This window comes from Leucopleurus acutus (assembly GCF_964270905.1).
Source record: "Leucopleurus acutus genome assembly, chromosome: 3".
In the NCBI taxonomy this organism is placed as follows: Eukaryota; Metazoa; Chordata; class Mammalia; order Artiodactyla; family Delphinidae; genus Leucopleurus; species Leucopleurus acutus.
In genome coordinates this window covers 58,274,096-58,297,235 of record NC_139145.1, presented here as the reverse complement: position 1 = coordinate 58,297,235, position 23,140 = coordinate 58,274,096, and the positions used below count along the sequence as shown (strand labels likewise).

General features: G+C 41.5%; 2 protein-coding genes across 2 annotated transcripts; one reads left to right on the top strand and one right to left on the bottom strand.

Moving 5' to 3' along the window:
- Positions 1 to 3,656: 3,656 nt before the first annotated feature.
- LOC309960225 (transcription initiation factor TFIID subunit 7) lies at positions 3,657 to 6,010 on the bottom strand. Its single transcript, XM_082836881.1, has one exon. It carries the CDS (start codon positions 5,259 to 5,261, stop codon positions 4,212 to 4,214), a length of 1,050 nt encoding a protein of 349 aa, XP_082693007.1. The 5' UTR covers positions 5,262 to 6,010; the 3' UTR covers positions 3,657 to 4,211.
- A 13,954-nt stretch (positions 6,011 to 19,964) lies between these two features.
- LOC309960210 (protocadherin gamma-A1-like) lies at positions 19,965 to 22,400 on the top strand (the record flags this gene model as incomplete). Its single annotated transcript, XM_082836869.1, has 1 exon — positions 19,965 to 22,400. One exon carries the CDS (start codon positions 19,965 to 19,967, stop codon positions 22,398 to 22,400), a length of 2,436 nt encoding a protein of 811 aa, XP_082692995.1.
- Between the last annotated feature and the right edge of the window lie 740 nt (positions 22,401 to 23,140).

The window sequence follows — 23,140 nt, the reverse complement described above, 5'->3', positions numbered from 1 at the left end:
CAGCGTTGGAACGAATTCTCTTAAAGTTTACATTTTAAGCCCTAGGCGGTATTTTACTTTGGGGATAAAAACAAAATGGTGGAGGGGGCAGAAAGTAGGCTAAAAGGATTCTTTCATTTAGAAAGCTTTCCTTGTCTGATTCTTTGGGTATCAGTTAATATTTAAAAGTGAGGCACCTAAAAGCAGATTGTGCGTGGATACTGTTTGTCAACAGGTAGACTTCATTGTATTAAGTAGTGACTTGGCCTTTTCTTTGGAGAGTGCCCAAATGTATCTGGATTTCTCTTCTCTGGTACCATATGGTTTCTTCAGAGAATAATCTTCCAGTCTTGACTGTGTGTGTGTCTGTGTGTGTTTGCGGGGCAGGGGGGGTGCGGGTGGTGTTTACCTTGGGTACTGATTTAATGACACCAAGTGGGAGAAGAAGGTTGACATCCTGCAGTCAGAAAACAGACTTTCACACAATTCCCTTGTTCAATGCTATGGACCCCCAGCCTCCATCTGTGCCTTCTTTGGTTCAATTTACCCAGAAAATAAACTTTCTGTCTGTGGCATGGGGAAGGAAAAGTCATCTGGCTTGAGTGAGATAGGGCTCCTGGACATCCAATAGCTCTGAGCACAGATTTTATCTTCTTTTTTTTGTCTGTGCCACATGGCATGCAGGATCTTAGTTCCCAGACCAGGGATGGAATCTGTGCCCCCTGCGGTGGAAGCCCAGAGTCCTAACCACTGGACTGTCAGGGAAGTCCCTGAACACAGACATTAATGAATCCTGTTTCTAGCCTCACACCTTCCCTCTTCCTTGGAAACTGCCTGCAAAAACTGAGCCTCAGTGTCTATATCAAGTGGGTGGGTTTGTTTCTCCTTGGTATACCTCCTTGCAGACATTTAGCATGTAACTTTCTGTGATCTATGAATTTATCGTTTCTTCATCTGCTTTGGCCTTCTGAAAACATTGACATCTCTCATCCACTGTTGTCTCATCTCCTATTTTCCTTGCCCTTGGGGGTGACTATATTAGCAGGCTGTTTGACAGAGAAAAGAGATTCATGAGAACAATGTGCCATTTTAAACTAGAAAAAAAATTTTTTTAATTTTTAAAATTTCGTATCACATTTGATGGTTTTTTAAAAATTAATTTTATTTATATATTTATTTATTTTGGTTGCATTGGGTCTTTGTTGCTGTGCTCAGGCTTTCTCTAGTTGCCGCGAGCGGGGGCTACTCTTCGTTGCGGTGCACAGGCTTCTCATTGCGCTGGCTTCTGTTGTTGCAGAGCATGGGCTCTAGATGCACGGGCTTCAGTAGTTGTGGCATGCAGGCTCAGTAGTTGTGGCTCACGGGCTCTAGAGAACAGGCTCAGTAGTTGTGGCACATGGGCTTAGTTGCTCCACAACATGTGGTATCTTCCCAGCCCAGGGCTCAAACCTGTGTCCCCTGCATTGGTAGGTGGATTAACCACTGCACCACCAGGGAAGTCCCTCACATTTGAGGGTTTTTAAAAACTGTTTTGGTTTTTTAAAACTGTCCATTAATTACCTATGGTTCATTGTTTATTTTTTAAAAGCACATACTGTTTTTACAAACACAAGAGATGCAGGATACTACAATAAATCATCAACTGCTTTTGCATTAAATTCATATATGTATATGTTTTGGAGAAACCAAGTTAGTAATCAGTGCCAGGGATCATGAGGGCATTAATAGGGAAATCGTCTGTAATTTCATTGAATTATCAGACATAGCTGTGCAATAATACACAGATCTCAAGTTCCATGAAATATATTTAAACAGCTGGACTTGGAGCACATGTACTCCCTTGCATACATGGAAAACAATGGCAAAGGAACTTCCAAATTTTCAGTGAAGATGCACACCCACATCACATGTTCCCTAGCAATCAGATGGAGTAGCCAGATAGGATTACCAGAGAAAGTAAGATTTGAGCTGAGGGCTGAGTAACAAAAAGCTAGCCATGAGACTATCTGGAGACTGTTCCAGGAAAAGGGAAATAAGTGTAATATAAGTAAAGCTCTGTAGTGTGAAAGAGCTGGGCGTTTGAAATACAGAAAGAAGGCCAATATATCTGCTGTGTGGTGAGCAGTCTTCCTAGTCTGTGTTTTCACACAATTCTTACCAGGTAATAAAAGTTTAAGCAGAGTTGAAGACAGTCCTTCAGAGGCATGATTGGTCACAATTTGTCCAAAGTTTTTGTCTCAAACATTTGATCTACAAATTCAAAACGTCAGGCTTTATGACATTTAGATGTGAACATAAAGATCCCATTTACCTAATCTATAGAAATAATGCAAAACAGAGACCACACTGACATGCTTATTGCAGCATTCTGTGTAATAGCAAATTTAAAATGAACAACCTAAGTGATCGGCAATAGGGGAGTGAATAAAATTAAGAATTTGTAAAATTTCTGCATTGCTTAAAATTTTCAGTGAGTTTTTTCTTATATTTTAAAACACTAATTTAAAAAATTCAACTTCCACTCAGGAACTCAGAAATATTGAAAACCGTAGCCCACCTATACATCACACTCATCAGGCAAGGGAGCTGTGAGAAAAGTGAGTCTTTTTTGGTAACTCTGGATTTACATGAAGGGAAATGGATCCCAATCTTCTTCAGTTAAGTTTTTCTCTTTTGAAGTTTACATAACAGATAATTACTCTTCATTATGGAGGTTTTAGTATTTATGCAAAACCAAGCCATAAATGAATCAAATAAAAACCAAAGCTACAGTAGTAAACTGACTCAGTTTGCTTATGCTGCGGATGTATTTGAAGCAAACTTTGTTTCTGCTGTAATTTATAAACTTTTAGAATGATTCTTTAATTTGAAATCAGTCAACCCCATTTAAAGCAGCTGTTTCTTTATACACTTTTCTACTATTTCAATCAGGCTTTAATTCAAATTTTTAATCCCTGTATGTTCAGACCCTAGTAAATAGGCAATAAATAGTTTGCTTTTATTCTAGCAATTGTTCTAAGTCCTTATATGTATCAACTCAATAGCCAACAACTCAAGGGCCCTGAGGTAGGTAGTATTATCACTTCCATTTTAGAGATGAGGAAACTGAAACCAACAGATTAATTTATTTGCCCAAGATCAATATCAACTAGGTCACTGAAATAGGATACAAACACAGGCACCACATCTCCTGACCTTGTGATTTTAATCTCTACTCTTCTTTAGTAAGTTTACAGTGACTAACAAGGCAAAGTACGGAATCTCAGTAAATTTGCAGCCTAGTGAGGACATGAGCAACAGGTAACTTAGACTTTGGTATGATAGATGCGTAATAGTACTTATCCCAATAGACTATTAAAGAGAAAGAGTAGTAATTAAACTCCTTGAAAAAAATGTAAATAAGCTCAGGATTGAAAATAGTGAGAGAATGTGGTGAGATCAGGCTGAAAGAAAAGAATTTAGGATAGTTTAGGAACGTTCTTTATCTCCTGACCTCCAAATGGAGCAGGTGGATTGGAAACATAATGCAAAGATGACATTTCCCCATTTCTTTGCCTCTGCTGTTCCTCTTTTTCTTAAATTCTAACACAACTGCTTCTTTTCCTACAAAACAGAATCCAATTGGTTAGTCCATTAAACCCCATTAAGAAACCACTTCAGAAGAGGATCTGATACCCACTACCCCTAAAAGAGCAAGACACATTATAAGGTGAAAATTACTTGCTTTTATTTATTGTGAAAACAACTTTATGAAATGATTTGCAATGCAAAACGTGGAAAACTGCTTTGAATAACTGGGACAATAGCTACAGCATGGGAAAACATATGTAAACAAACTTCACTGCCACCAAACTAGACTCTACTAATTTATCTCAGATGGCATCACAGAGTAGCAATGGCAGCTTCTGGTAAACGGAGAAACAGCAGCAAAGTCCTGCAGTGAAGCTGTGATTAATTACTAAACTGAACTGTTCACTAATCCTACAACTTCCCTGCATTTATCTGTCTATACATTCCTACTTACTACAGGACAAACACCCACCAAAGTGGTTCCAAAAGACAAATGAGATAGAAATTCAGTTATATTTGTCTACAAGACAAATCCAATAGAAGGCAGTAGAGGAAACTGGGAACTACTGCAAAGTTTTACTATCTAGTCCAGGTGATGAAAACAAAGTTTTTCTTTCAAGGCTGACCACTGTCAGGAATGAAATTAAGTATCAAAACTCTCCTCACTTCTCTAGGAGTGATTCTAGCTCTTCTTGCAAAGAGCTGAGCTGCTCCTTTTCTCGGTCTTCCTTTTGTTTCAGTTCATCCAGCACAGCCTGAAATCTGTTCTTGAGAGCCAGGTTTTCCACTTTCAGGATGAGATCCTCCTGTCGCTTTGCCCTGTCCTGGGTCTCTTGGAGCTTGCCTTTCATGTTATCAATCTGTTTCTGAATTCCCATAACCAGCTGATTAGTTCCTTCGTTTTCTTGGTGGTGTTCATCTGACTCATTTAGCTTGTCCTGTAGCTGCCTTTCCAGATCTTCCTCAGTGTCAATGATGTTTATGTCTTCTTCATCTTGATGCTGTGTCTCATCTTCATCTTCACTGCTGCTGCTAAGGTCATTGAATATCTCCCGAAGCTCATCATGTTCTAATGAGTCACGGCCCTGCCTGTGGCCAGACATGCCTGGGGAAGAGATATCAAGGCCTTGGTTTTCTGCTTCTTTTGTTTCATCTTCAGCAATTATTTCCCAACGGGTACTGACAGCTTCAGCATCTGTGCTCAGCAACCGCTTTACTTCTTTTTCCACATCTGGAGACTCAATATACTTCTTCTTTGCTGTCTTACGGAACCTTCTCTTTCTGACATTTTTTAGAGGCAGAGTAATTCCATGGTTCCATACAAACTTTTTCTCTTTGTCCTTATCCTTTTTCTTGCTTGCTTTGGGATCAGCAGTGGCAACTGGTTCCTCAACAGGAGGATAGAGATCACCGTCAACTGTAGCAACAAGCATCTGAGAGATATCAGCTGTCTTGTAAAAGGTTTTTTTATCAATGGTTTTCAAACTTTCCATAACACATGGCAGATCTACCAATTTTGACGCCAATGGGACCCGGTCCACTCTGACAATTCCATGACGCCCATCAGGGTGTAACTCAATTGTCAGTCTGTCCTTCAGGTTGACATGACCAGACTGTACCGCCCGCCTCACGGTAGAGGCATACTCCAGAGGTAGGCGTAAGATAAACTGGCTCTCTAGTTCGTGAGGAGCATCATCTTTGCTCTTACTCATCTTTATTTCTTTGTGACTCACTTTTTCTCTAATAACCACTTGTTGCACTAAAAAATTTCAGCTATTTCAACAGAAAGACCAGTTCTTTATAAATTGAAGTCTTTAATTACAAAGAGTTCTAGGTAGAACAGCAACAAAGCGTGTATTCTGAATTAAGCCCCAAATCTTTGTAAATATGCTGTAACAATACCAGTCGTTACGGACGCATTGCCTTACTCAGGTCCATTTAAATCTATGAGCTGCAATGCCACGTTCCAACCTCTAGATGCCGCTGCAGGACAACGCAGGGAAAGCAAATGGCGGCTCCCACGGAATGATTTTCGGCACAGAAAGTAAGGCTCAGCAGATACTCCTAATCCACAAACTCTCCAGGAACAAAGATACGCAAAAAGCGGGGCGTAGTGAGCTGTCTTCGCCTCGGGTACTTACAATCCAGTGACGATTATAAGTCCAGTTTCTCCGGACAGGCGCGAGCGGAAAAGGAAGCCACTCAGAGCAAGGTGGCCGGGAGCCGAGCGTCTCCTTCCGAATTCCTTTGTTCTTCCCGGCACCTGGCAAAGCGATCCGCTGATTATCGGTGAAATGGCGGAGGACGGGCAACGCGAAATCTCGCCAAAAACCGCAGCTCCAAACGCCAGATTCTGCAACTCCGCAGCTCAGCGGGCCTCCGTCCGTTAACGGCCGACCTAGCCGAGAAAAGACAGCTACGTCACCACACGGGACGGAAAGCTGCTGTGAGTCGCAACACGCCTCGGGCGGAAGTGCGGGCTGCCCCAGCGCGCGCAGGCGCAACGCCCGATTACGCGCTCCGGCGTGTCTTGTAGTCTCGCGAGAACTTGGCCTTAACGGCATAAAGACTATGTTTTAAAGAGCTGTTGATTTAGGGTTTCCCTGGTGGCGCAGTGGTTGGGAGTCCGCCTGCCGATGCAGACACGCGGGTTCGTGCCCCAGTCCGGGAGGATCCTGCGTGCCGCGGAGCGGTTGGGCTCCTGAACCGTGGCCGCTGGGCCTGCGCGTCTGGAGCCTGTGCTCCGCAACGGGAGAGGCCATAGCACTGAGAGGCCTGCGTAACGCAAAAAAAAAAAAAAAAAAAAAAAGAGCTGTTGGTTTTTAAAAATAACGGTTCTAAGAAGGACATAGATTCTCCCGCCCGCCTCCGCTAAGCCAGGGCTTTTACCGGATGTCTGTAGGGCCGGTACCTCCTAGGCTTCCGCGTGATTGCCGGAGATAGGGCGTCCGTGCGGAAATGGTGTTTGTTTCTTGAAACATCTCGGCATCTCCACAGGCTATATTCAATCTGGAGCCGATAAAAGAACTCTATAACTAACCATACCGTGGATTTTGAAGTATCCAAGTCAGTGGAGTGAGGACGTGCAGCCTACTGTAACTCTAAATCTGTGTTTGTTGATTATGAAGATGGCCGTAGGGGGCCCGTGACTCGGTCTTTTTCTGTTTTGAAGACCCCCTGAGGGAACAAGGGTGATTCCTCTTTTCTCTTTTTCTTTTCTTTTTTTATACAGCAATTTCTTATTAGTCATCCATTTTGTACATATTAGTGTATACATGTCAATCCCAATCTCCCAGTTCATCCCCGCCCTCCCCTCCCCTGCCACTTCCCCCCCTTGGTGTCCATACGTTTGTTGTCTGCATCTGTGTCTCAATTTCTGCCCTGCAAACCGGTTCATCTGTACCATTTTTCTAGGTTCCACATATATGCGTTAATATACGATATTTGTTTTTCTCTTTTCTGACTTCACTCTGTGTGAGTCTCTAGATCCATCCACGTCTCTATAGGTGACCCAATTTCGTTCCTTTTTATGGCTGAGTAGTGATTCCTCTTTTTAATGTGTTTGCCGTAAATATAAATGTAAACAGAGAAGGTAGTGTTCTTCTGGAGGCCCATGTTCATTTAGGACAGTTGGCTGAAAGACGAATAGTCTGATTAAAGTAGAATATAATTGAAGTATTACTTCCTTCTACTCATTTGCCAGTAATTTTTAAATTAGTTTGGAATTTTAAAAAATCCACCTCTACTGTTTGGATAACTTTTCTGCTTGCCTCTTCTTTAGGTGGTCAAGTATTCTTCAACATGTATTTATAGTACTTCAGTCTAACTGTGTAACAGTTTCCACTTATTCCTCTTCATTTCCATTTATTTATTAATAGGATCAATTTGGTAGACTATCGAGGTCACTAAAATTTCAATTTCTATTCTCTAATATATCAACACCTGCATCTAAGTTTTAGAGAATTCACTTAAAATGTGATTAACATTTAGAAAATTCACTTTATTTCTTTATGTACTTATTGTCTCCCTCACCTAAGATTGGAAGCTCCATGATAATCAGGAGTCTAATATCATGTTCATCCGGTCCCAGTGCCTAGTATCAAAACGTGGGAGATAAAAAATATTTGCTAATTGAATGAAACAATTGATCCATCCAGAAAGAATATAAATACAATCTAAATCCTATAGTAATTTGTCAGAAAATACATTCTGTGTCACCTTAAAATGAGATAGAGCCACTTTATATATACATTTCCTCTCCAGTCACGGACGGTGCCAATTGTTATGAGGCCAGAAGTTTGCAAATAGCGTGTGTGAATGTGACCCCTTTTGTTTCGTAGACTGTGCTACTGTGTGTCATGGGGTGGAATTTAAATGGTTTGGTAGCAGTCTGGTTTTTTATGTTAAGTTTGAAGGAAAATTATGCTCTTCTACATAACTGTACTTTAGTTCTTTGTTCTGTAATGTGTTGAAGAACGTTAGCTGATGTATATGTAATTTCCAGGATGATCTATTTCCTCTTTTTGAAGAAGTTTTTCCAATGTGCTTGTCCCTTAATTGTACCTGATTTTACTTCATAGATATGAGTTTAGCATGCTAGCCTTTGCATACTGCTTTATTTAACCCTATAAAATGTGAGGCCATGCTTATACATGAAAATAATCCAAATATTGCTTTGCATTTTAATTGCCTATGAGTTTTATGATGCTCATATATCTTTGTCACAAAAAATAACTTGAGATAAATTCTGGGCAATTCAGATTTGCCAAAATTATCGTGTATTTTAGTTATTAAACCTTGAAATGGAAGGTTGTCAGAGATAATTAAAAGGATCAACTGAAGTTTCCCCTAAAGTATCTACCTCCTTCAATCCTGAAACATATTTTCTGTTTTTGAGTTTAATACATTTTCTGAATGCTGTTTTTTGAGGGGTAGTTACATTGATCTTAAAGCTAAGGGCCCTGCCACATCACCATTACCTTAATGTCTATTGATAGATCCAGTTGTTGTTGTTGTTGTTTTGACTGGGTAACTGAATTTTATTTATTTATTTTATTTTTGGCTGCATTGGGTCTCTGTTGCTGCACGTGGGCTTTCTCTAGTTGGAGCGAGCGGGGGCTACTCTTCGTTGCATTGCGTGAGCTTCTCATTGCGGTGGCTTCTCTTGCTGCAGAGCACGGGCTCTAGGTGCGCGGGCTTCAGTAGTTGCAGCACGCAGGCTCAGTAGTTGTGGCTCACGGGCTTAGTTGCTCCGCAGCATGTGGGATCTTCCCGGAGCAGGGGTCGAACCCATTTCTCGTGCATTGGCAGGCAGATTCTTAACCACTAGACTGCCAGGCAAGTCCCAAGGAACTGAATTTTTAATTTTGTTTAATTTCTTTAACACCTTTATTGGAGTATAATTGCTTTACAATGGTGTGTTAGTTTCTGCTTTATAACAAAGTTAATCACCTATACATATACATATATCCCCATATCTCCTCCCTCTTGCATCTCCCTCCCACCCGCCCTATCCCACCCCTCCAGGTGGTCACAAACCACCGAGCTGATCTCCCTGTGCTATGTGGCTGCTTCCTACTATCTATTTTACATTTGGTAGTGTATATATGTCCATGCCACTCTCTCACTTCGTCCCAGCTTACCCTTACCCCTCCCCGTGTCCTCAAGTCCATTCTCTATGTCTGCGTTTTTATTCCTGTCTTACCCCTAGGTTCTTCATGACATTTTTTTTCCTTAAATTCCATATATATGTGTTAGCATATGGTATTTGTCTTTTTCTTTCTGACTTACTTCACTCTGTGTGACAGATTCTAGGTCCATCCAACTCAGTACAAATAACTCAATTTCGTTTCTTTTTATGGCTGAGTAATATTCTATTGTATATAGGTGCCACATCTTCTTTATCCATTCATCTGTCGATGGACACTTAGGTTGCTTCCATGTCCTGGCTATTATAAATAGAGCTGCAATGAACATTGTGGTACATGACTGTTTGAATTATGGTTTTCTCAGGCTTATTCCCAGTAGTGGGATTGCTGGGCTCTATGGTATTTCTATTTTTAGCTTTTTAAGGAACCTCCACACTGTTCTCCGTAGTGGCTGTATCAATTTACATTCCCACCAACAGTGCAAGAGTGTTCCCTTTTCTCCACACGCTCTCCAGCATTTATTATTTGTAGATTTTTTGATGGTGGCCATGCTGACTGGTGTGAGGTGATAACCTCATTGTAGTTTTGATTTGCATTTCTCTAATGATGTGTGATGTTGAGCATCCTTTCATGTGGTGGTGGCAATCTGTATATCTTCTTTGGAGAAATGTCTGTTTAGGTCTTCTGCCCATTTTTGGATTGGGTTGTTTGTTTTTTTGATATTGAGCTGCATGAGCTGCTTGTAAATTTTGGAGATTAATCCTTTGTCAGTTGCTTCATTTGCATATATTTTCTCCCATTCTGAGGGTTGTCTTTTCATCTTGTTTATGGTTTCCTTTGTTGTGTAAAAGCTTTTAAGTTTCATTAGGTCCCATTTGTTTATTTTTGTTTTTATTTCCATTTCTCTAGGAGGTGTGTCAAAAAGGATCTTGCTGTGATTTATGTCATAGAGAGTTCTGCCTATGTTTTCCTCTAAGAGTTTGATAGTGTCTGGCCTTACATTTAGGTCTTTAATCCATTTTGAGTTTATTTTTCTGTATGGTGTTAAGGAGTGTTCTAATTTCATTCTTTTACATGTGGCTGTCCAGTTTTCCCAGCACCACTTATTGAGGAGGCTGTCTTTTCTCCATTGTATATTCTTGCCTCCTTTATCAAAAATAAGGTGACCGTATGTGCGTGGGTTTATCTCTGGGCTTTCTATCCTGTTCCATTGATCTATCTTTCTGTTTTTGTGCCAGTACCATACTGTCTTGATTACTGTAGCTTTGTAGTATAGTCTGGAGTCTGGGAGCCTGATTCCTCCAGCTCCGTTTTTCTTTCTCAAGATTGCTTTGGCTATTCGGGGTCTTTTTTGTTTCCATGCAAATTGTGAAATTTTTTGTTCTACTTCTGTGAAAACTGCCATTGGTAGCTTGATAGGGATTGCACTGAATCTGTAGATTACTTTGGGTAGTATAGTCATTTTCACAATGTTGATTCTTCCTGTCCAAGAACGTGGTATCCCTCTCCATCTATTTGTATCATCTTTAATTTCTTTCATCAGTGTCTTATAGTTTTCTGCATATAGGTCTCTTGTCTCCTTAGGTAGGTTTATTCCTAGGTATTTTATTATTTTTGTTGCAGTGGTAAATGGGAGTGTTTCCTTAATTTCTCTTTCAGATTTCTCATCATTAGTGTATAGGAATGCAAGAGATTTCTGTGCATTAACTTTGTATCCTGCTAATTTACCAAGTTCATTGATTAGCTCTAGTAGTTTTCTAGTAGCATCTTTAGTATTCTCTATGCATAGTATCATGTCATCTGCAAACAGTGACAGCTTTACTTCTGCTTTTCTTATTTGGATTCCTTTTATTTGTTTTTTTTTCTCTGATTGCTGTGGCTAAAACTTCCAAAACTATGTTGAATAATAGTGGTGAGCGTGGATAACCTTGTCTTGTTCCTGATCTTAGTGGAAATGGTTTCAGTTTTTCACCATTGAGAACGATTTTGGCTGTGGGTTTGTCATATATAGCCTTTATTATGTTGAGGTAAGTTCCCTCTATACCTACTTTCTGGAAGGTTTTTATCATAAATCGGTGTTGAATTTTGTCAAATGTTGTTTTTTAAAATCAAATCCACTTGACATATAGAAACACTCTAAGTTGATAAAAAGAATTACACTCCTGTGGTTGTTCCATAAAATATCTGTGATACTGGTGAACCAAAGATTTGGGGGGGGAGCAATAAATTCCCCAGTGTGGTAAGAAGCCTCACAGGGCTTCCTACCTATGATAAAGGAGTATCACAATCGGGCTAATGCTGTATGATTGAAAATTCTCTTTAATAAACTTTCAAGTTCCTTATACTGTGGAGGTTAAAAAAAATGTGAGTGATGGAAGAAGCCTTGTTTATATTTTGGAGATTGAAAATTATAGGAGTGAGGAAATAGCAAATACCCCCCAAAATACACTTATATACTGTTCCAGCAGTATATAATCAGTAAAAAGCAAGTTAACTAAATTGTAGCAGTCTCTTGTATCAAATAGGATGCTTTCGATAGAAAAAAAGACCAGCCTAATTTACACTGGTTTAAACAGTAAGAAAATGTGTTATCTCAAAAACCAGGTAGTCTAGAGCAGCTCTGTCCAATAGAAATATAATGTGAGTCACAGGTGAAAGTCACATATGTATGTTAAATTATCTAGTAGCCACATTAAAATGCCAAAAGGAAACACGTGAAACTACTTTCAATGACATTTTATTTAACCTAATTACCAAAATATTGCTCAACATATAATCAATGTATAAAATATTAACAATATTTTACATTCTTATTTTGTACTGAATCTTCAAAATCAAGTGTTTATTTTACACTTACAGTACATCTCAGTTTGGACTAGCCACACTTCAAGTGCCCAGTGGCCACATGTGGCAGGTGATTACTCTGTCGGACAGTGCAGTTCTAGAAGTATGGCTGCCTCTAGGCAGGATCGAATTATGGTCTGGCACAAATTGTTTAACTCTTGCTAATTTTGGATAATGAACATTTATTTACACTTTATTATTCTTTCAGCTTTACCCTCACCTCCTTGTAAATTTCCAAAGTCTGTGGTCATAAGAAACCTGCCAGCAGTAACTGGGGAACTTCCTTCCTTGTCCACGGTAAGTTCAGAGAGTGGCTCTTCCCAACCACAATCTGTCTTTCAATTTGATTGGACCAACTTAGACTATATACCTATCCCTGGCTCAATAATAGTCACCAGTGGAATACCCTAAGCCTGTGATTTTCAAAATGGTGGGGAGAAGGAGACATTTGGTGATGTCGAGAGACATTTTGATTGTTGCACCTGTGGGATCTCCTGGCCTCTCATGAGTGCTGCTAAATATCCTATAATGCACAGAACATCTCCCCCCAACAAAGTTATCTGACTCAAAATAGTACCAGGGTTGAGAAACCTTGCCCTAAGCTTATTTTTAAATTATTAATTGTTTTAAGCCACATTTCTAACTAAACATGGGCAAGAGGAATGAGATCACCAATATTGGTTTAGACCTATCAGAACCTACTACAGCTATGAATGGGTTCAGCTGCCCCTTAGGTGCACAGAGGGTGGACCTCGAAACTAAAAATGAAGTGTTAGAAGAGAGGAAAGAGCATGGGCAACTGTCATAATTTATTTGGGCTGCTGTGTCAAAATATCATAAACTGAGTGCCTTATAAGCACCTGAAATTTATTTCTCAGATCTGGAAGCTGAGAAGTCTGAGATAAAAGTACTGGCAGCTTTGGTGTCTGGTGAGGGTAGGCTTCCTGGTTCATAGGTGGCAGTCTTTTTTGCTGTAACCTCACATGGTGGAAGGGTGGAGGAGCTCTCTGCAGCCTATTTTACAGGGGCACTAATGCCATTCATGTGCACTCCAACCTCATGACCTAATCACCTCCCCAAAGCCCTGCCTCTAAATACCATCACATTGATTAGGTTTCAACATGTGAAATTTGGGGTGTTGGGGGGGCACAAATATTCAGTCTATAGAGGTAACCAGTGGTATCCATGAAAGAGCTGATTATTGGGAGGATTATAGTAGTATATATGTAATTCAAAAAAAGATACAAATGCCCAATAAGCACATGAGAAGATGCTCAACATTACTAATCATTAGGGAAATGCAAATAAAAACAACAGTGAGATACCACCTCACACCCATTAGGATGACTGCTATTAAAAAAACAGGAGGGGCTTCCGTGGTGGGGCAGTGGTTAGGAGTCCACCTGCCGATGCAGGGGACGCGGGTTCGTGCCCCGGTCCGGGAGGATCACACATGCTGCGGAGCGGCTGGGCCCGTGAGGCATGGCCGCTGAGTCTGCGCGTCTGGAGCCTGTGCTCCGCAACAGGAGAGGCCACAACAGTGAGAGGCCCGCGTACCGCAAAAAAAAAAAAAAACCAAAAAACAGGAAATAATAAATATTGGCAAAGATGTGGAATAATGAAATCCTTGTGCACTGTTGGTGGGAATATAAAATGGTACAGCCACTGTGGAAAACAGTCAGTGGTTCCTCAAAAAATTAAAAATTGAATTACTATATGATCCATCAGTTCCAATTCTGTGTGTATACCCTAAAGAATTGAAAGCAGGGTCTCTACGAGATGTTTATACACCCTTGTTCATACCAGCATTATTCACAATAGCTAAAAGTTAGATGCACCCCAGGTGTCCATCAACCAATGAATGCATAAGCAAAATATGGTATGTGTACATACAATGGAATATTATTCAGCTTTGAAAAGGAAGGAAATTCTTTTTTAAAATTGAAGTATAATTGACTTACAACACTATGTTAGTTCCAGTTGCACAGCACAGTCATTCGATATTTCTGTACATTACAAAATAATCACCCCCACTGTAAGTGTAGTTGCAATTTGTCACCATACAAAGTTACTACAATTTTATTGACTATATTGTACTCCCCATGCTGTACATTTCATCCCTGTGACTCATTTATTTTGTAAATGGAAGTTTGTACCTCTTAATACTCCTTGCCTGTTTCACTCATCCCCTCACCCCTCTCCCTTCTGACAGCCACCTGTTTGTTCTTTGTATCTGTGAATCTGTTTCTGTTTTGTCATGTTTATTTGTTTTGCTTTTTCGGATTCCACATATAAGTGAAATCATATGGTATTTGCCTTTTTCTGTTTGACTTACTTCACTTAACATTATACCCTCTAGGTCCATCCATGTTGTTGCAAGTAGCAAGATTTTGTTCTTTTTTATGGCTTTGTATATGTACCACATCTTATTTATCCATTCATTTATTGATGGGCACTTAGGTTGCTTCCATATCTTGGCTATTGTAAATGGTGCTGCAGTGAACATAGGGGTGATTACATCTTTCTGAATTAGTATTTTCGTTTTTTTCAGAAACATACCCGGAAGTGGAATTGCTGGATCATGTGGTAGTTCTATTTTTAATTTTTTGAGGAACTTCCATATTCTTTTAAAAAGGAAGGAAAATCTGATATATGCTGCAACATGGATGAACCTTGAGGATATTATGCTATGTAAAATAAGCCAGTCACACACACACGCAAAAGACAAATACCATATGATTCCACTTATATGAAGTATTTAGAATAGTCAAAATCATAGACAGAGCAAGTAGAATGGTGTTTGCCAGGGGCTGGAGAGGAGGGAGAATGAGGAGTTACCATTTAATGGGTATAGGTTTCAGCTTTATAAGATAAAACGAGTTCTGGAGATGGATGATTGTGATGGTTGCATGACATTATGAATGTATTTAATACTACTGAACTGTACACTTAAAATGGTTAAGTTGGTAAATTTTATGTTATGTGTAAAATTGTAATTAAATAATGCGATTACTGATACTTGAAAATTTTTGTCAGTATTTTCTACCTTTTATATTGCAAGTTTCTTTTATATTGTAGAATATACAGTGAGAATTTCCTTTTCTCATGTAAAATTCTTTTTACAGTGGGTAATTTCTTGAGTAAAAAATGTTTAATAAAAAGAAGCTTCAAATGTTCTTCAAAGGGAACTGTCAAGAGGGAAATTGTGTAAGAATTTTTATTTTAAGCTGATGTGAATTTTAATAAATTAAAACGTTTGATTTAAATTTTGTGGAAAGACCACTTTATTAGTATTTTGTCAAAAAGAAATAGTGACTTGTAGCCTTTATACTGAACCAACTGGTATTGTAAAAATAAGTCCCGGAAATAAAGCAAATACAGTCTCCTGTGAGCACTTTCAGAAATAACATGTGGTAGCTATCCTACTGGACCTCTGGGTGCCGCTGTTGGCCAATCCGTGGCTTAGAGTGAAACAAAGGAACCCACTGGCGGTTCTGACGCAGCGATGTATGCACATTTTTGAGAAACACACCAGGAGCGGACTCTGCACGCCATCTCTCTTGCAATCTGCTCCAAATATCTGGGTCAGGAAGGTCTGAGAGAGCTGCTGCCTTTTCCTTCCAGCGCACCTTGGTAATCCGAGGAGCAACTGTAGCGAGGTGCATTCGGTCCTACCGAAGCAGCATCGTGAAGAGAGAGAAGTCTCCCCACAGGGAAGACGCGGGAGTGCAGGAAGCGCTGTTTCCTTTTCTGATGTCTTTGTTCAGCCTAGTGAACTGCGCAGCAGTTACGCTGAGAGATTCCGGAAGAGATAGCCGAGGATTTAAAAGTGGGGAATCTCGCCAAAGATCTACATGTTGGTGACAAGAACCATGGGTGAGTGCTGAGAAGCCTCTCTTTACCGCCAGTAAAGAGAGTAGGAAGGAACAAATGACAGGATAGATCTAGCCAATAGGCCAAAGGAAGTCCCTAGGCCCCTTGAATCTGAAACCTTCACTGGAAATCCTATAAATGTTTTTTATATAAATTATTTATCCTGGATATAAATAACATACGGCTTTGAGCACAGCCATTTTGTTTTGAAAATTCTGGAAAACATCTTAATAGGAGCAAAGTTTACTCCTAAACTGCAGTAGATATGGATGCTGCAAGTAATTCTCTACAAGTTTATCAAATTAATTTCAGTTAACCATCTCCCTCACTGCCCAAAGTAAAAGAGAACACTAGGGCAGTAAATATTCTGGTTATTTATTGGAGAAATCTGGACCAGAGTAGCAGAGCTGCCACCACTTAGTGGTGGGGAGGAGTCTCAGGGCAAGATGCAGGTCTTGGATGCCAAAGCCAGTCCTCCCATGCTGAGCTACAAAGTATACAGCAGAGTCTGCCTGCCAGAGAACCTCCTTGTCTGCATTCTTCAGGTGATCCCTGCTGACCTAGATGACACCCTTAAGGTAGAGTTCTACACTTTCCACATGGTCTCACAGAGCATACACAGTATATTCAATAACGACAGCACCATCTTTGATTTTGAAGAATGACTGTTATATCACAGCTTAGAAGAGAAGACTGGAGACAGTTAAAGGCGCTTTTCACAATCCTGGTTGAAACGCAGGTTGAGAACTATGATACAGTGCAGGTGATTTTCAGCTGAGTGTTTAGTCCTATTAGAGATAAGAACTGTGGTTGCTCTAATCAAAACAACAGGACTCAGAGATTTCTTGAAGAGAAAAGTGAAAGATATTGTAGAGAGTAATAAACACATAGCCAAACAATTCACAACAAAGAATTACTATGTAATTCTTTGTAAGCTACTGACAGAAAGGATTCTAAACCGGGAGCAGATTCGGAATCATGAGGTAACAAAGACAAGCTGTCCCTCTCCTCCAGTGTAAGCATTAGCCTGCATATAACCCACATCAACAAAAATGCTCTAATTTTCCAACAGGTCTACTGTATGGTCCAGGAGATTGGGAATGGGAGGCTCACCCAGAGCCTCCATTGCACACTTTAGCACTTCCAACTGAAACTTGGTGCCCTAAGTGCCTCGTATTTTTCCTGACCAGTGACCTGGGTGCTGTTGTCTGACGTGTCAGTGAGTGCAGAGCACAGTGGTGTTCACTGCAGCCTACCTTTGAGCTGACTCTGTGGCCTGGGACCAGTGCTCTGTGTCAGCCTGAGCCTGCCTGTAATGGTGTACTACCACTGCAAAAACTCACAGAAGACATGCTATGCTGGGAGTTGCACCTGGAAGTCACATGCCTCTTCAATGGGGCATCACACACTGCAGCTCGACTACCTGGTCGCCAAGGTGACTGGGGCGCAACACCTGACTGTCCTATCAGGTGTCCTAATCTGACTCTTCAACCTGAGAATGCACAAGAGCAAGATGCCCACTGGGGCACTGCAGATGACAGAGACACCATTCTCTGGGGCTTGCTGGTCACCATGCTCAATGACGACATTCGTCATGGTGCAGCTAGTCTTTGCAGGAGTTGTGGACAGACCTCAGCGACCACCCAGCACCTACTGCCAGAGCTACAGCTTTACCTGGTCATGGCCTTTTCGCCTTGATCTTCATGTTCTTCTTCCTAGCAGTGACTCTGGCCATAGCCTGGTGCCTGCAGTGCTCCTCCAGCCCTGCAATTCAGCCTGGTCCAAGACTGGACGTGGAGTTGCTCCCACTTCAGCAAGAGAGATTTGCCCTATTCCTACAGTCAATATGTGACTTCAGATATTGCAAAGTCTTAATTTCTTCAAGTTAACTCAGAAACATCTTCAACTAGATAGTTTCTGTAGTACCAGCAGTGAAGCCTTAACTATTACATTGGATTCAAATGTATTCGTGTGAGTTTTAACACTTTTATTTCATAAATATCACCCTGCTGTAAGCAATCCTGCTTATTTTTTGTTGTCTTTAGGGGTGTGGGAGAGCTCAACAAGTTTGCTTGCTAGTTTCTATGTATATTTTGATTTGTTTCGTTAGCCCAGAAAATTCCTTTGGGCAAAACTTTGTGCCTATTAATGTACGTTCTGAAAAATTATGTTTCTGGCTAAAGAGTTCTTTCCTCAAAATATTGAAGGAGGTTCACTGCATCTTTAAGTTCTGCTCTTGGGCTACATTATATTTGTCTTTGAGAAGCTGGGAAACTGTAGATTTGGTTGTGTAAGAACATAGAGTCTCTCTCCAAGAACTATTCTGGCCTTTGATTGTTTCCCTGCATCATTTTCCAGAGCCTTCTCAGTCATGCTGTCCATGGGTTGGCTGCCAATATCTGGCCCAATTTGTTCCTAAAATTGTCAGCTTCTGGAATGCAGAGATCATTCTTCCCTAACTTCTGTGTAAGGATAAATAAATCACACTAAGCCCAAGACACTTCAGTTAGTAACCTTTTACTAATTTGCAATGAGTAAAAGAAGGAAGGCAATATAGTTTTAAAATCTTGCTGTTTTAGAAAACCAACTTCTTTTGGAGAAAACATTAAGTGTGGATGTAGGAGAATACATATTATCCTAATATAGACTATCTAAAAATAAAGATGTGGCCTTTTTATTTTCAATTTTGAAAAATATCACTACCTCTTGTGTCTCTTAAATTTAGTCTAAATTAGATATTCATGTGACATTTTTCCAATGAAATTCCAAGAGCCCAGTGGTTTTTTGTTGTTTGTTCGTTTTGGCCACGTGGTGTGGCATGCGGGATCTTAGTTCCCCGACCAGGGATCAAACCCCTGCCCCCTGCAGTGGGAGCATGGAGTCTAAACCACTGGATGGACAGGGAAGTCCAAGCCCAGTGTTATTTTAATATATCAAAATATATTACTTTCAGCTGAGTTGAAGGTCTTTTAAAAGCCCATATTAGGGCTTCCCTGGTGGCGGAGTGGTTGAGAGTCCACCTGCCGATACAGGGGACACGGGTTCATGCTCCGGTCCGGGAAGATCCCACGTGCCGCGGAGCGCCTGGGCCCATGAGCCGTGGCCGCTGAGCCTGCGCATCCGGAGCCTGTGCTCCACAACGGGAGAGGCCACAACAGCAAGAGGCCCGCGTACTGAAAAAAAAAAAAAAAAAAAAAAAGCCCATATTAAAGGTCTTTTTAAATCCACATAATACATAGATGCTTCAGTAAAAGAGGAAAAATAAGGATGGAGTAAAATATGTCCTTCAAAATTCCAAGGTTTCTGCTAAATATTCAGAGCGCAATGGATAGGAAATGGGATAGTCCAATTTTTTAAAGTCTTGCTTACACTCTAAAAGTTTATTTTTCCTTTTAGTTTTTTTCATCCTCCAGTCAAAGGGCATTTGCTCTTCTATATGGCCTGTGAAATTATCAAGTGATCAAAATGTACTACAGAAGAAGTGGAGGAATGATTTGTCCCCTTTGTGATACTTCCTGACTAGCAAATGGAAAGCTGATAGCTTGGGAATACTACTGGAATATCCAGGATAGCTTGGATTCTACTGTATGTTACAATTAAGCAATATGTAGATGTAACTAATCAAATGAACACAGCAATTTCTCCTTTTCATAGTTATAATGTATAATGCTTAACTATTTCCTTGACAATAAACTAAGACTTGAGGAAAGGTTGATCAGGTTAGTGAGAAGAGAAAGTTCAAGTATTATCTAGGAGTGCAGTAACTGGTTAGGACTCTGGGTGCCGCTGTTCACCAGTCTGGGAGATAAAGGCAGCGCGCGCGCGCGCGCACACCCACCCACACACAAACACACCGAGGGGAAAAAAAAACTTCTTAGAACCTCCATCACTGCCAGATTGAAAACAGACTCCCTGAGGCTGCCCAGATCCTACTTCAGGACCCCTTTATGCTCTGAATTCTCCTGAAAATTCGGTTAATTTAGACTCAGAAGAGCAGAGAAACAATACTGTTGGTGCCAGACTGGGAGAAAACTACGAAGCAAGAGAGCAATGACGATTCGAGTGAAGGTGCTCGGCTGCCGCAGGCTGGTCTTGCTGTTCCTTTTTCTGTGGATGTTGTTGGAAGCCCAGGCTGGGAAGATCCGCTACTCAGTGCCAGAAGAGACAGACAAAGGTTTCTTTGTAGGCAACCTTGCCAAAGACCTGGGACTACAACCCCAGGAGGTGGCGGAGCGGGGAGTCCGCATCGTCTCTAGAGGTAGGACTCAGCTTTTTGCTCTGAACCCGCGAAGCGGCAGCTTGGTCACCGCAGGCAGGATAGATCGGGAGGAGCTCTGCGCTCAGAGCCTGCAGTGTCTGGTGAGTTTTAACGTCTTGGTAGAGGATAAAATGAAGCTTTTCCCTGTTGAAGTGGAAATAATTGATATTAATGACAACACTCCCCAATTCCAGTTAGAGGAAGCAGAATTTAAAATGAATGAAATAACCACTCCAGGTACCAGGATCCCTCTACCTTCTGGGCAAGACCTTGATGTGGGTATGAATTCGCTCCAGATGTACCAGCTCAGCTCCAACCCTCATTTCTCCCTGGATGTGCAACAGGGACCTGATGGGTCCCAACAGCCAGAGTTGGTGCTGCAGAGTCCCCTAGATAGGGAAGAAGACGCTGTCCACCGCCTCCTCCTCACCGCTTTTGATGGGGGCAACCCAGTCCGTTCAGGAAGCCTCCGAATTCGAGTTCAGGTGGTGGACGCAAACGACAACCCTCCAGCGTTTACTCAAGCACAGTACCACACGAGTGTTCCTGAGAATGTGCCGCTGGGCACTCGGCTGCTCACAGTAAAAGCCACGGACCCAGATGAGGGAGCCAATGGGGAAGTAACATATTTGTTTCATAATATAGACCACAAAGTGGCACAAGTATTTCACTTGGATTCTTACACAGGAGAAATATCAAATAAAGAACCTCTGGATTTCGAAGAATACACAATTTATCCAATGGAAATTCAAGCTCAGGATGGTTCAAGCCTCATGGCCAGAGCTAAGGTGCTGGTCAAAGTTCTGGACATAAATGATAATGCCCCAGAGGTGACCATCACCTCTGTCACCACTGCAGTCCCAGAAAACTTTCCTCCTGGGGCCATAATTGCTCTTATCAGTGTGCACGACCAGGACTCCGGAGACAATGGTCACACTACGTGTTCCATTTCTGGAAATCTACCCTTTAAATTAGAAAAGTTAGATGATAATTATTACCGTTTAGTGACAGAAAGAACAATGGACAGAGAACTTACCTCCCAGTACAACATCACAGTAACAGCAGCATATCAGGGAACTCCGACTCTATCTACCGAAACACACATTTCACTGCAAGTGACAGATATCAATGACAACTCCCCTGTCTTCCTCCAGGACTCCTACTCCACCTACATTCCAGAAAACAACCCCAGAGGTGCCTCCATTTTCTCCGTGACTGCCCACGATGCTGACAGCAATGAGAATGCACGAGTCACTTATTCCCTGGTGGAGGACACCATCCAGGGGGTACCTCTATCCTCCTTTGTCTCCATCAACTCAGACACTGGAGTCCTGTATGCGTTGCGATCCTTCGACTATGAGCAGTTCCGTGACCTGCAATTGAGAGTGACTGCAAGTGACAGCGGGGACCCACCGCTCAGCAGCAACGTGTCACTGAGCATATTCGTGCTGGACCAGAATGACAATGCGCCTGAAATCCTGTACCCCGCCCTCCCCACCGATGGTTCCACTGGCGTGGAGCTGGCACCCCGCTCCGCAGAGCCCGGCTACCTGGTGACCAAGGTGGTGGCTGTGGACAGAGACTCGGGCCAGAACGCCTGGCTGTCCTACCGCCTGCTCAAGGCCAGCGAGCTGGGACTCTTCGCGGTGGGGCTGCACACGGGCGAGGTGCGCACAGCGCGGGCCCTGCTGGACAGAGACGCGCTCAAGCAGAGCCTGGTGGTGGCGGTCCAGGACCACGGCCAGCCCCCTCTCTCGGCCACTGTCACGTTCACAGTGGCGATGGCTGACAGCATCCCAGATGTGCTGGCCGACTTGGGCAGCATGGAACCCTCCACCAACCTGGACAACTCCAGCCTCACGCTGTACCTGGTGGTGGCGGTGGCCGCGGTGTCCTGCGTCTTCCTCGCCTTTGTCATTTTGCTGCTGGCGCTCAGACTGTGGCGCTGGCATAGGTCGCGTGTGCTCCAGGCTTCAGGAGGAGGATTGACGGGCGTGCCCGTCTCTCACTTTGTGGGCGTAGATGGGGTGCGGGCTTTCCTGCAGACCTATTCCCACGAGGTCTCGCTCACCGCGGATTCGCAGGCGAGTCACGTGACCTTCCCGCAGCCCAACTACGCTGACACGCTCATCAGCCAGGAGAGCTGTGAGAAAAAGGATTTTCTATCAGCACCCCAGTCTTTACTTGAAGACAGAAAGCAAACATTTTCTCAGGTAAACTTTCTGTAGTAAATTTATCTAGGTAAAAATAATTCCTGACTTTACTTACTTGCTTCCATTCTTTACTACTAACAGTTCTCTATTTCCCATATATCATTGTAGCTTTCTATTTACAAATCCTGGGAAATCATTAAATGTTTATATCCGAGTATATTTATCATTGTTCTTTCATTAGAACAAAGAGTTCTAATGAAAAGAGTTGTGGAAAGAGCACTGCATTAGAAACAAGGAGATTTGGCTTCTAAAGTTTTCTTGCTTGCTTCTGGCCAAATAATTTTATTTGTCTGGCTTTACCATTCTCTTATCTAGCAAGGATTGGGTTTTACTAGAAAAGGTCCACCAATATTAATGTGACTAATACTGTTTTCAAATATCCTTAAGTTATAAATATCTCCTAATTTATCCTTAAGTTTAATGTAGATGTCATCTGTCGGGGCGCTGTTTTATTTGGGGACATTTGAAAAGGTAAAGATTGTCTAAAGTAGTATTTTTAAGTTGTGTTAATATAAAATTATGGAAATCTAGGTAAGCTGCAAATTTAAACTTTCTTAGCCTTTTTTTTAGTCATTTATTTTGACATGTTTTATGCATGCTCAAGAATGCATCAACTGTTTAAGTAACATGAAATTAAGTAATAAGATGAATGACAGAAAATTTTCTGTGCAACTTGAGAAATAGTTTGAAGCCTCGTGATTTGTATATTATGCCTGTAATGTAAACAACTAACAGAAATCAAGTATATATTCAAT